Raw genomic sequence first — 14,611 nt, forward strand, 5'->3', positions numbered from 1 at the left:
ACTGACCCTCAAGAAAATACTGCTTTTAGCCTGAGGCCATGAAAAAGGCTTCTAAAATTGAATAATAGAGCTAAGATCACTAGTGTGCAGTTTGAATAAAAGTGTGCAATATCACATGGTGGAAAATTTAGAATTTAAGGTTTTAAAATATAGCAATATATAGAAAACAAGATGGAAGTTCTAAAGCAAAAGTTTATTTTTTTCTTCTTCACCTTCTTCATGGATCTAGGTAGTATTTTGGTAATTAAATAAAAAATTCCATTTTACAGGTAACAAGTGATTAGTTATTAAGTTAAAAGTGAAATAATTTTAAATGTTATTTCTTAATTAGACAGTTAAGACTTAAAAGACCTTATAACAACAACAAAAAAAAATCACCATTTTTAGCTTATTACCTAAAAGCGCTGTAAAACTCACTGTAACACAGGTAAGAATTAATAAACATTTGAGTCCAAACACAAAATAATGTCTCTCAAGCTTTTAATCCTGACTAGCAGGAAAAAAAAAAAAAAAAAAAAAAAAAGAAGATAAAGAGTGATAATTAACTTGACAAATGCTTCACACATTATCAACAAAAATCCCAAGCCCTCCTGACCACCTCCACACAAACAAGGCTGTGGAGGGCAGTGGTGCTGCCTTGGCATCTCCAAGAACCTGATCCTAAACTGCAGATCCCAAATGCCAGGGGGCGATGGCAAACCAGAGGGACCCTGAGCAGCTGCACCCCTGTGACCTGCACAGCTGCACCTTAGAAATAAGGAAAAAATCCTTCAGCAGGACATGAACTTCTTTCAACTTCCACAAACATCCTTTTCTGCCCCATCAAACCTGGGCAGTCAGGAACACACGGAACAAAAGGAAAGTGTTCAACTTTTGTGTCCAGTGACTAAAGAAATATGTAATTGGGACAAGAAAACTCGCAATTATATATTTACCGATTTGAATTAATTCTAACAACTCCCATTTGACTAAATGATTTTCTGATTTATTCATCTGTGTAGATGTGGAAATATCAGAAGGCAAACTATTTTACAGTAAAGGTGATTTTGATGATCAAACTCCCACTGTATTTTGAAGTATTATTCAGCAGCAATTCTACTTCTGCAGATGCAAGAGCTTTGAGCCCCTCATGCTGCCACGACAGCAATGCATTGCTGAATTCTTAATACTGAGATCCTTCAGCTGTTTAATGCAACATTCTCTAGGTCACAAATCAGCCTCACACCAAACCTGTTCTGCACTTTGCACACCATTTCACAGCCCCAAAGAAGACCCTGCCATCTTTCCAGTCCCTGCCATGGCTCTGGACCTCCCAAAAACCACAGAGAGAAAGAACTGTATGCCATTGAAATCTTGCAGAAAAACAAAGTCCTTCAAAGTTAAATGGATTTTTTTTTAAAATAAACAAGCCTACTATCTGGAATCTTTGGAAATGTCAAGAGGAATTTTCAGACAGGATGTATATGTTGACAAACCGGGACATAATCCACTTTATTTCCAGTATTTCTGGTTGCTTGCTAATAAAAGAACATGTAAGCCTTGGAGTTCTCAGGACATGCTAAATTGTAATGTCTTGGTAGGATTTTCTCAGGCTTAAAATTAGAATCTTATTTTAGCAACAGTTCACATCAATTAGACTTGAATTGCAGTTCTTCGCATCAAAATAGGACAAAACCACAACTATGTGGGAAATTCAGAAAAAAAAAAAAACAACGAACCCTAGCATGATAAGGAAAATATGAGAGTTATTTCTTTTTAAGCTATCCCAGAAAGAACCATAAATTTCTTAGTACAAAATTGTTCTTTCTGCTGAGGAGTTACTAACAGGCATGCACACACATATCTTTATTTATCTGATTAAAAATAATGTACATAACATCAGCACAACCAGAAAGAAAGGCTCAAGCTGGTAACTCCAAATAAAGGAAGGAGCAGGCAATTAAACAGGCCTAAAAGAAGTGTAAAATGTTCAGAGATAATTTTTGATTCTTTCAGATTGTAGTGCAGCCATTTCATCTTCCTGAATGTGCCCTGGACAGAGACCGTGTCCTGCAGTGATCTGTATCAGGCTTTAGGTGCAGTAATGCTTTGTGTCTCCACTTCAGCTTCTCCAAAATAATTCACCTATTTCTGTCCTTCCTGGAGATGCTCATCTCCACAGCACTTTTATCAATACAGCATGAAAATTTAATCATCACAAGTTTTAATCAGTGTCCATTAAAGCTGGCAGACCTAAAGTGCTGCCTCCCCTCCCTGTCAGGGGCTGAGAGGGACTGTCAGTCCTGGATCCCCCAAAATCAACCCCTCCACCAATTTTCTCCTCACTCTCCAATGAATGTATTTGGTACAATTTAAAATCAAGCACTTCTTTACTCTTTAGTTTTTACACAACAAATTTATTTTCATTTGGGAGCTTCCCACGAGGAGAGACCTGTTTGTTTTCTCTTTTTACAGCAGGATTTCTAGAATTCTGGGTTCTGTTGAGGCTGCAGCTTGAAAACAAAATTTTTATCCTTTCAAATACTGACTAGTCCCATGTTCTCCAAGGACCAGTTTCAGGCAAACTGCTTACACTGATAACTTCCCCAAAGACCAGCACATTTCCATTTCAATGCCACTGCAACTGAATTCCCCATCCTGGGAGTCCCTCCCAGCAGCATCAGTGCTGTTTATCCTTGTACTAATGTTCTGCGAGTTGTATTTTCTCCCTGCAGAAGCAGCAATAAATTTCAAGTCGTGACCAAGTTGGTGTTACTCTGGGGAAACAGTAATTGTACTAACAGAAACCCACAGAGGATTTTTCATCTTGTTGCAGTGTCTTACAATAAATGATTTGCAGTTGCTCTCCTGTGAGTCCAACTCTCAGTAGTACAAGTGGGATGTGCTGTAGAGCCTGAGGACTGGGTAAATAGAGCTGTTTTTGGAAGCAGACAGTTTACACTGAGAACACTACACATGGTTACAGAAGTTAAATATTATAGTTAAGTAAGTCAAAGATTAAAATCTGTCTCTACTCTGTTGTTCTCTGCGCTGAAAAGGACAAATATTGTTTGAAACCTGCCTAAAGCAGGCAAGGGAGAGCCAGATTTCTTCTCCCTATACCACCTGGAACGAAAATAGGGAAGGCCCTTCTTCACAGAGCAGAAATGTTAATTGTCACTCACTAGATGACACTGGCCCAAGGAGCATGTGTGTGTAATACCTGGCTTATTTCTATGCTGGACATCATTATATGGCCTTAATGCCTCAATAAATGGCTTATTTTCACGTGTTTGGACTCATGTCTGAATTGTGGATATCCTTCAGGAGACCTGCAAGGCTTCCAAGAGTGACTCCCCACAGTAACTTCCATATCTTCACTTCCTCAGGGCTAAACCTAGAAACTCACCCACATTCCTTTTCTAAGAAACACCCATCTATAAAATGAATGCTCTCCTGACACACATGCTGCTATGGGCTCAAGGGCACCCTGTGGCTACCAGCAGCTCATTTAGCTCCTAATATGGGCTATACATTTGTAATAGGCATTCAAGGGTGAACCCCAAAATCTATACTGTCACAATGTTAATGTGGGAAGATAAAGAATTGAAGTCTCATGGATTCCAATTCCTCAATAGAACAGATGCAAGAAAGATGGTGTTTCCTCACAATAAAACTAACACAAAATGGAAACAGCAAATCTCTCCAAAACAGATGCTATGACTGTACTACAGATAAAATTAAAATCAGCAAGTTCCTTCTCAACGTCCATTTGGGGGATGACAAACACCCTAACAGTCCAGAGACTGAATCAACAAACACTACAAATAATCATCATTTATTCTACACAAAAAAAAAATCAGAAAGCTTTCTGCAGAAAGTTCCCACACAACCAACTGCCACCACCAACAATGTCAATGTCTCATTCCCAGAAAGCACGCCGATTCCATGAAAAGTTCTCGACCATCTTTAAACTTTTAACCGTCAGTGGGATGAGTTTGACCTCCTGGGTCGTGTAGGTCACAAGTAACTGGTGCCACACAAGACTGGAAAAGCTGATGCCTAAATTAGGGAAGAAATTTTCCTTTCCCCTCCCTCTCTTCAGACCAAGCAATCTGGGTACAGTGGTTTGTTTTCTGTTATCCTACTGGGAAACTGCAAATTCTCAAGTGGACTTAGAAGAAAACCAGTTTCGACACTCATTAATCAAAAGTCACTTCTTAGCTCAGGCACAGGGTGGATCTCAGCTGGAACATGTCCTGGACACGGGGGAACCTACCAGTAGCTACAACACAGGAGATTTCCAAACTGAAACATGTTTAAGACCAAGCACAGGACTGCTGTCTGTTACAACCCACACTACAGCACTGTAAACTGTCCCCCTGTCCCATAAGGCCCACAGGCTCCTGGTAACATTCTACTCCCATCTTCTACTCCATCTGTAGCCATCAGCCTCAAGTAGGAGAAATTTAACACACAACTTGAATTTTGACAACTGGGGAGTCAGATCTGAACCAGAAAAACATACACCAGTGGCACAGACAACAAGGAACTGTGGAATTGCAGAGAAACAGCATCAGAAGATCCCATTACCAATGATTTCTTCTTCCTGCTTGTGGTGAAGTTCAAAGCTTTTCCCCTACTCACGGAGCTCTCTCTTACATTATTTCTTCCCACTAGCACATTATTCCTCCAGGGCAAGACTGGGTACAACCCTTAGCACAGCCAGGGCCATTAGATGCCTGATGGTTACATCTTTTTTTAGGGGTAGAGTACACACAGATACTTCTGTGTAAGAACAAACCTCCAGATGGGCACAGAATTATACTCACAACTTCCCCCACACAAACACTCAACCAGATAAAATGAGATTCACCAAAAGCCACAGCTGTTCAAGATATGTGAAATACAGTTCTCACTAGCCAACCACTTATTTTAAAACCCGTTTCCACATTTTGGGGGTTCCATGTCCCGTAATTTTTCTCATTTCACAGAAGTGACCAGGTCTAGCCAGCTGCAATACAAAAACAAAAATCAGGAGGAATTAAGCACAGTGAAACAAAGAATTACCAGGAATCGTTCTTCTTTTTCAAGCCAGCGCTGATCTTCCTCCATCTCCTGTTGCTGTCGTATCAACCTCTCCTCCATGAGGTGTGTGGGCAGAACCTGGCTCATCCCTCGGATGTCCAAAGTGCCTGAATCCTAAAACCCACAGTAAGTTTATTCGGTCTCTCAATTTAAAATTTGTATGAACAGGTGCAAGAATTTAAAGATATAAAAAGAAAGTTTTTTAGAAGTTAATTCTTAGCAGCAGCCAAGCAGAATTTCTTCAGCTCCTCAAAATGTGAAGCAGACCAGTGGAAGAAACTCTTTCTAACCCTAAAGTTTTTATCTGCCCTGCTCTTAGTCACTGCAACCAAAAAAAGATTTGAAAGATTCTGTTCTGTTTTTCAGCAACACTGTCACTTCCTGTACTGCACTTCATTTAAGCTAGACAACAAACCAGACTTACCAATTTTGTTTTCCTGGTCTTGAGCAACAATGTAACCATCCAGTTGTTAAAAGATGCAAGATGCAGTTTTTTCAATCAAAACGAATATACTATTCAGTGTCAGCCAACAGTGGCAAGCATGTCAGAAAAACATTTTTTAATGAATTCTTGACCACAAATATTTATGCCTTTCTTAAGCTTAGACATATTCCACATACCATAGCCCAATGCTGTCTGGAAATCATTAGGAGATAGTGTATAAATAAGTATTTTTTTAAAAAGGGAAGGGAAATCTGGTAACAAACATCACTGTATTTAATAGGTAAGTCTCAGAGAATGCTTAAATGTTCATCAGGAACACAGGGAATAGAGCTGGTTAGAGAAGAAACATTTAAGACAGAAGATGCACAAACTGAATCTCTGTGGAAAGAAAAAATGGACTAAAAAATGTACAACAGTGGAGAACAGAAATAAAAGGTTAAACCAGAGGGTTTAACCTTTAACCAGAAGGTTAAAGGGGGAATTAATTTGATGTTCCTCAGGAGCTCAGTGCAATCATGACAGGCTGGAAAGCATCCAGAAGGAGCTGAGCTCAGGAACAGTTTTTCAGGCCATTCTGGATAAGTTACAAAGAAGCCTCAATCCTTCAGCTGTGCTGGGTATCTCCCAGAAGGTATTTTTACATGAGAGTTCCCATCTCTATAAACATCACTAAGTTCCAGTAAGGGCTGCTCTTAACAAACACCAAATATTTGTTATCACTCAGTTAAGGTAAGTAGTAACAACTTTATCAAGAATCCACACGAAGTGACACTCCATGCCCAGCCTCACACAGAAGGATTTGTTTAAAAAATAACTCAGTCCTGATTCCCAGCCCACCACAGTTTATAAAAGCACCAGAAAAACTCAGTTTTCCTACAACTGACCTACCTAAATAATAAAAGTAATACAATTTATAATAATTAAAAGTGTATTGAACTGTACAGGACCCAGTAACAGATGTGTCAGATCTCGTACCTCCATGTTTGGTTGCCACACTGATATTTCCTGAGGCCGATGGTTCCAGGAATCCGCTTGATCCAGGAGAGAAGCCTGCCCAGGATAAATGCTGCCTGCCATGGCTGGTATCCCATGAGAACCAGGGTAGCCAGACACCTTTAGGGGGCAAAAAACCCCACATGGGCAAAAACAAAGAGGAAAACAGAGATATTAGTAAGACTTGTGCTTCCCCATAATGAAAACATCCCCTCCAAGACAACATAACATAAACATAAAAGCACAGAAATGACTCAATTCAAGCAGACACTGGGAGGAAGAAGAGGAGGCAACATCAAAAGAAGGAAGCTGAGCCAAAATATGACACCTCTGTTTGAAGTCTTTGAGTATGCCCATTATAACATAACTATTTTAGAATAACTGCAACAGTACAGAAATACAACTTTTGAGAGAAAGTATTTGATGGTGCCTACAAACTAGCAGCATCAGAGCATGCTCTAACCTCTGCAGTTAAGGAGATCAAAGTCCTCCAAGGACAAAACTAAATCTAGAGGTACATACGTAAGAGCTATGCATGCAGAGCTCATGTTCCAGTTAATAGGAGCCTGCAAACATCACCCTACGGAGTTCCATAAAAATGTACCCCCTGCTGTATCTTACAGGCTTAAGGCTTGAATGGCAGCAAGCAATTAGTGTGCTGAGCTGAGTAGCCTGGAACTTCTCCACAGGAAAATCCAAGTAGTTTTAATGAGCCTGAAGTACTTATTAAATCAATGAAAACCTCCCTCTCTTCATGGAAAAGATCCCCTTGACTGAGACAGCTGTAATATGGCTGTAGTCTTGAACAAACCTAAAAATGCTCAAAGTCCTTCAAGGACTAACTTTTTTTCTGAATTTCTTCAGCAGTTTTAGGCAGAAAAGCAAAACCTGTGAGTATACAACATGACAGAGCTAAAGGCAGCAGCTATCAGGACACAGAAAATAAAATACCAATGTCCCCAAGGAAAGGCCCCCAGTTAATGCCGTTTTATAAAGCAAGTGACTTCATAGCTCAGCACAAATGTTAACATGAACACCACATTCCTTCAATACATATGGAAATGTCTGATGTGTTTCACCGTAGTTTCAGGAATCTGAGCAACATATCAGATGTGGGAATATTTGCCATGTGGAGTAAACCTACCAGGCTCAGTTTGGGGCTTTTTTTAAATGCAAAACAAAACTGAACAGAACTAAATTAAAACATGTAAGAAGCACATCAATCCCACCAGCTGCATCTAAGACAGAGAACCCACATTTGTAAAAAAAAAAAAAAAAAAAAAAAACCCCAAAAAAACCCCCCATGCATGGTATGCACTGTAATACCTGGTAATGATTTGGCTGCACCATATGTTGTGGACTTGGATAAAACCCCTCACTGGATCTGGGACTGGGGTAACCAGGTCTACTGGGCTGTGAACAAAAAGGAATTTTTAGAATTGTTAAACACACACAACTGAAACCAGAAAATTACGTTTCACTGAGACAAACATTTACAGGTTTGGCAAACATAAAAAAAACAAAAACCCAAAACAGATTTTCTTTAATTACGAACACTTTTTAAAACAACCAAAATTAAATTTTCCTCCATTTTTGCTTGGCAATAGATGCAGCTGAATTATTTGCTCAGTATGTCAATAAATAATGGTTGCTCTGTGAATTCTTTGTTTATTTAATTTCTTGCACTAAATGACCTGCTCTGTTCTGTATAACTCTAGAGAGAACACCATCTAAGAATGTAAGTCTTAAATCAAATTTCCAGGTGCAATACAGCCTTGTTTCCAATTTCTGCTGTTCATTTGTTGCTTTTGTGACTGTTCCCAAAAGTAAATTCTTTTGCTTCAGTAAGAATAACACAAACCAAACGGATTTATTTGCATAGCTATTTCCACGTAGTTTTCTGAGGTAGAAAGATAGTTGTGATAATTAACTTCTGTGTAACTAATTACCTCAGCATGGAAAGCCCTTTCGATCATATTCTGAATCTCCAAAGATATAACTGAGGGTTTCTTTTTGAATAAGGAACAGCATTTCTGGGTATTTCACGAGGAGAAAAATCAACCAAAGGTCAAAAAACCCCAAAATCATCATTGTGCAAAGGGTTCTCTCAGTCCTTCTGGCAGTTAAATGCAACCACATTAACTGGAAACTGCAGAATTTATCATTGCTTGGTGAAAAAATTCATTCATATTCTGGACTAGGATGCTTTCTGTCTTAGATTTTCAATAGAAATATCACTGTGAGATACAAGTGATTTCATAGTATGAACTGTGAGACCTGGTAATTGTTTGAAGATGTGTAGGAGTTTAAGACCTGTAACAATGTGCAACTCTTAAAATGAATCATCAGAAGAATAAAAAAATCAGTTGTCACATTAGAAAATTAGATAGTAATTAAAGAGACAATACCTATTACCTACAACATTCCACTTGTTCCAATGACATGATTAAGCACACCCATATTTTACACAAAAAATGTATAAAAAAACCCTAACCAACAACAGCATCATAAATACAATTAGGACATAGCAAGCCCCTCAAAACAGATTTGCTTCAGTGGCAGAATTAACTGCATTTTTAACACACCTTTGGTCAAGTGTTTCAGTTCATACATCACACACAAAGGTGGTCGTTTCAAATTAAGCATTATACTGGTCCAATGTATGCAGTTTATCTGCTTCTGTAACTCGGAACCTTGTCTGTTTAGGTAAACAGTAAATCCTGCTAATTCAGATGACTAAACAGGCTGATGGATTGTCTGCTGTTTCTAACTCTGAAGTGAAAGCAGCAATTCCACTGCCCTCCTTTCCTGCTCGCCACAAAGATATCAAAATGCAGAACTAAGCTCAGAAATCTGATCTATGAGGTAACAACCTGGAAATGGAGAAAAAAAAAACACCCCAAAAACCCCAAACACACACAAATCCTCCCCCTCCCCTCAAACCAACACAAGCTGAAATCGACCAAAAGGAAAAAGTTGCCTTTCTATGAGTACTGGGGAATGTGTGCAGCACAAGGTGACACACAAGTACTCCTGGATTATCAGCTTCTGAACCTGGGAGCTCCAGGAATTCACCACAAGCTATCAGGACACAGACAATACGGTGGTGACTGACTGCACAAAAATTAAATTCCTCAAAATACAGGCTGGAACTTTCGAGTAACAACTTGAAAAAAATAACTCTGAGGGGAAGCAGACAAGTCACTGAGAGAGGAGAGGGCTCAGCAACTGGTGAGGCTGGAGTCCCACAGCTGCAGAACCCATCAGTGACATCCAAACAGGACAGAAATGAAAATGAAGTGGAAACTAAACCACGTTATGTTCCTTGGAAACAAACCCCCCATTTTCTGTCCAGAAGAAGGAAAATGCAATTAGCTGACTTCTGTCCTGCCACTAATGTGTTATAAATAAACTTCACGCTGGCCTGAGAGCTCATTAGCCAACAATTTACAAGAGTGCTACAAGAAAAAAGGAAAAGGAAAAGCCAGGAGACAGTTTTGTGGCAGCTATGGGTGTCTTTTACAATTTAAAGCAGAAACAGAAAATCTTTAATGCAGTATCACAGTACAGATCAGTTCTAAGCACAGTTCAAGCAGAGATGGGTCATTTCAGGCAAGGATTCCCAGATGAGGAATAGAACCGGCCAAAATGCCGTGGTTTGAACCAACCCATCAGAGCCGGCTTTAAAGAAATAAGCTGAATAAAAAGAAAGTTTATGTTTGTTTTTTTTTTTCAAACACACGTAATTCACAGTCTTAGCTACCTTGGGAGGAGCTTCATCTGATCCTCCTGAGTCCCAGGATACCGTGACTTGTCGCCTGGATTCCATTCTCATTCGTTCTTCTTGCTGCAGCTTCTCTTCCTCCAGTATTGTACTAAGGAAAACATATTGCAACCAAGTAAAACTCCAGTTTCAGTGACTAACAAACCTCTCCCCACAGCTCTTGCATTTTTCAGACTAATTAAGAGTACATAACTTGAAATGCTACAAAATTACTGAAAGCCAAACTTCTTTCACATACACTGATTTTGCATCTGAAATCCAGTATCAGGAAGAAATATTTCTACAGGATTACCAGAATGCTTTTAACAACAAAAACAGCAACTTTCAGAAAGCTGTGGTTGATCTCGCACACAATTTTTTCCCGTAACAATTCTTTTCAAGTGCAATTACACAGAGAAGCCCTCAAAGACAATAAATCAAGCACTTACTTGCATGAAAGCTTAATCTTCACACGAAAATATTCTACTGAACTGCTGCAAAGGTTCAAAACAAACCAAAAATGTTCTTTACTGAAACTCAAAGAGCTTCAGATCACTGGTTTTGTTTTTTTCCTTTTTTAAAGAAAGCAGTCAAAAATACTTCTTCAGCTCCTACATTTTAGCCTAACCAGGAACACATTCAGCAAAGCAATTTAGCAAAACAGAAAGATCTGACAGTATTCACTCAGCTTCTAAGCATTCAGGTCAAAAGGCTGCATTTTCACAAAGTACAAGACAGTAGTAAAACCAGTTTGCTACTTACCACTGTTCTGACTATTAAAAAGCCTGTTTGAAGCTGAACGTGCTCCTGCTGCCCCCACAGCCAGCCTCCTCCCAGCTCTGCTATGTGGCTTATTAATGTTGGATATTTGCCATTTGAAAAACTCTCAGAGAGAAGCTTTGAAAGAGGGAGCTGCCAATTCCTTGGAGCAGCACGCTACGCGGACAGTCTGGAGATGTGAGCAGGGCAGATTATTTCCATATCACTGTCCCCAGGGTAAAGACAATCCTGTGGAGGAGCTACTCCAGCTTCTTTATCACTCAGGAGTTTCCAGAAACAAAGCTAAGTTCTGAGTTTATAATCTCCTGTTCAGTCTGCTAAACAACCACCCAGAATTACTCATTAGGGGATGAGATCAACTCCAGTAATCTATTCTCATCGTGGAACTTCACTGCTTATTTCAAGAATAAATTCCTGCTGGAGACAAGAACTCTGCTTTTCCTTACTCAGCCAAAAAAACCCCAAGCTATGCCACTTCTAAAAAGCAGGGAAGTCATCTCGTCTCACTGCAGCTAAATCAAGTTTATAACTATTGCTGCAATTTCAATCCATCACTGCTGAAGCAACACAAGAATGTGGAACAAAAGCAAAATCAGACAAGTTATTTGCAAGATAAGTTTGCTAGAACTACCATGGAAACACAGCTACAGCCCAACAGAGGGAATGCAGAGAGATCCTTCTCTTTTACCTCTCTCTTCCTTCAGAATAAGGAAAATGCAAGATTTCCTACTCAAACCCATGAAGAACTGGCACAAAACCCCTGCTTTAAAGCTATCTCACGCTTCAGGTATCCCGTGCTTTTATGTAGCATGAGATACCAGCCACAGCCATGAACCACGATTACCATCTTTCAAGACAAGACCTTAGGATTAAAAAACCCCACAACAAAACAAGGCAAAAAAAAAATAAATTGCCCAGATTAATGAATGAGAAATGAGTAAAACATAGATTTTTAACCAAGCTGTTGATACAGCAGTTGCTCTAATCTGAGCTAAAGAATAAAATGGAGTTGGCTGGTAATAGCTGGCTAAATTTAGAGATGGCTTATTGACAATTTGGGGCCATGTGTGGAATTTGTCACAGCATAGTCCTGGTTTTCCATAAAAAGGAATGAAACCCCAATACCTCTTTCTGCTTTGCTATCAAAGCCATTTTATCTGTGGTGCCCAATTGTGCAACACCATCAGCTTGTATCACCAGAAGTGACAAATTTCTTTTGAAATTACTTCTTTTTCTTAACACAGGCTCAGCTTTTTGCCTTACAATTGCAGTTCATCCTCCCTGCTCTCCTACTGCCCGTGCCATCAGTAGGCTCTTTCCCAGCAGCCCAGAGCAGCGTGGTCAGAGGCTGATGGGATGCAGCAGCATCTGTACTTGGATGCCCTTGATTCTGCTGACAAGAATATAAAATAGAAATGCCTCAGAGAAGCACAACTCAGAAAAACCACAAGGAATATAAATGACTCACAGAAAGGTCTTTGTTTTCACAAAGGGAAGACCGGTCTGTGGATGAAGTAAGAGTGTGCCAAGAGATATTTTTGACGTTTCCTCAGTGCAGCTGCTCAAGTTCTCTGAACAGTTTATTAGAATTTGCAGAAGGTCAGGAGAAGTCAGATCTAGGCATATTTTCCCAAAGTGTACATATTTTTAGCAGCAAAGAGGAGCTAGCACAGAATTCTATCCTAATGATTTCCCTAGCAAACCCTGAGGTAGCACAGACAAACTGAACTCAGCTTCTCGGTGAGGCGAAGGCTCAAGAAAAATCTCAATTATTAAAAGTTTGCATAATTGATAAACTTACTCAATTTACAAACAACTCTTTACTGAAATTGGCCTGTGACAGCAAGAAGGAAACATTTTTGAGAACCTTCAGTGTAGGAGTATTTAAAATACTAAACTGCATCCTCATATTCCAAAAGGCACAGCAGCAGCAGTGTCTCCTGCTGCAGTGGTGTAGGAACCTACATTAAATGCTGACCCCCAGCAAGCAGCTTCTTTATTTCCCTCTTCCACCAGAAATACAAAGTTGGATGCAAAGGAACATACTTGCACATATTGTTCTAATATGAAAGCACTTTTATATGGATTATGGATTTATGGATTATTATATTCCTAGTGGTCACCGACAAAGAACAGAAGAAGAGCAAAGCATTTTGCAGCCTCCGTCATGTATTTGAAGTATGTGTTACAGTCTTTTTATGTCAGAATGCCATAAAAGAAGGCTCAAACTGCCCTCACTCTTACCAGTTTTCATTTATAAGCAACGTTTCAGGATCTTCATCAAATGCAATGACAAGAAGGCTCAAGTCCAGTTCTCATCAGTTAATTATCTCACTGTTGTCATAAAACCAGACTTTAAAAGCCTAGAATCTGTTTCTTCCCCTCCCCCCCCCCATTCTTTTTAGAGCTGTTTCAATGTGAACTGCAGCCCCAGGATGCCAGTGGGGTCAAGCACTCTGTTAAAACCTGCAACCAACAATGGGCCACAGTGACACTCTCATCTCTGCAATGACACAAATGCTCCTTGTTTTGCTATTTGTAGCAGAGCAATTTCATGAAAGGTACTTAAAACAATTTTTTTCCCATGACACAGTGAAAAAACTCATGAAATGACATTAATTTGGAAGTTTAAAATTAAAATCCTTTTATAATATTTTACCATGTACTGCAAGACAAAAAATCTCTCCTGCACAAAACCAGCAAGGCAACACAAACTTGCCAATTAAAAATATCCTATATTCCAATTCTGACCAAGTCAGAATTGCAGGAGTAGCAGGGTAGCACCACATTGCCCTGACCTAATCTGACTTTTAACTCCCCTCCACCACTTGAAAAATGGACCTGGAATGCGAGGATAAATTACATTTGGAAATCCACAATCCACCCATTTGTTTCTGTGTTTGCTGGGAAGACTGACTCAACCACATCCACTTCAGACAGATCAAATGCTATAAAATTACTACCCTAATAACAGTACTTAAATTCATATGTAGCAACAAATGACAGTACATAAGTTATGCAGAAATCAGCACCTTTGCCTTGCACAATGAGCTGCAAATTCAGCTTGGGCAAAGCAGCTGTTACTATGAAATGGGAAAAGCACCAAATAACAGAGGGCACATGAAATGCTTGTGCTTCCATCAATGCTATTCCAGATGCAAAGGGTTTTTCCCAAAACCGTGGAGTTTTTTTCATTAAACCAGAGAGGAATGAATGCTGCAGTGGTGTATCTGGCTCCAAGCAAACATCTAGTCTGCTCTCAGTTTGAAGCTACTCTGGACAGCATCCAGAAGGAGCAGCAGCAACACCACAGGAAAAGGCCACCAGGGAAATGGCTTGTTTTTGCAAGTTCATGGGAATTTGAGTTCTGAAACCCAATCTTCCCTAGCTGCCTGAGACTGCCTCATCATCAGGGAATTGGCAACCTTTCCAATGAGAGGCTAGCTCTGTCTGGAGCAGCAAAAAGCAGCCCTAAGGACAACCATGCTGCCTAAATCTGGGAGATAAAGGTCACCAGTTTGGAGTGGCAGAAAGTTCCCTGCTTTGGTGGGAACAGAGAAAAA

At 39.7% G+C, this 14,611-nt stretch overlaps 1 protein-coding gene across 31 annotated transcripts in view; it reads right to left on the minus strand.

Annotated features, from left to right (window-relative positions):
• The window catches only part of PTK2 (protein tyrosine kinase 2), a 132,728-nt gene that overhangs the window by 12,397 nt on the left and 105,720 nt on the right, over window positions 1–14,611 (minus strand). For all 31 annotated transcript variants that reach the window (XM_062491946.1, XM_062491974.1, XM_062491990.1 and 28 more), the window contains 4 exons: window positions 10,269–10,380; window positions 7,832–7,918; window positions 6,488–6,625; window positions 5,050–5,181 (listed from right to left, as the gene is read on the minus strand). In XM_062491946.1, coding sequence (XP_062347930.1) covers window positions 5,050–5,181; window positions 6,488–6,625; window positions 7,832–7,918; window positions 10,269–10,380 — 469 coding nt within the window. The remainder of the gene's footprint in view (window positions 1–5,049; window positions 5,182–6,487; window positions 6,626–7,831; window positions 7,919–10,268; window positions 10,381–14,611) is intronic.

This window comes from Cinclus cinclus, chromosome 1 (genome assembly GCF_963662255.1).
Source record: "Cinclus cinclus chromosome 1, bCinCin1.1, whole genome shotgun sequence".
Lineage (NCBI taxonomy): Eukaryota > Metazoa > Chordata > Aves > Passeriformes > Cinclidae > Cinclus > Cinclus cinclus.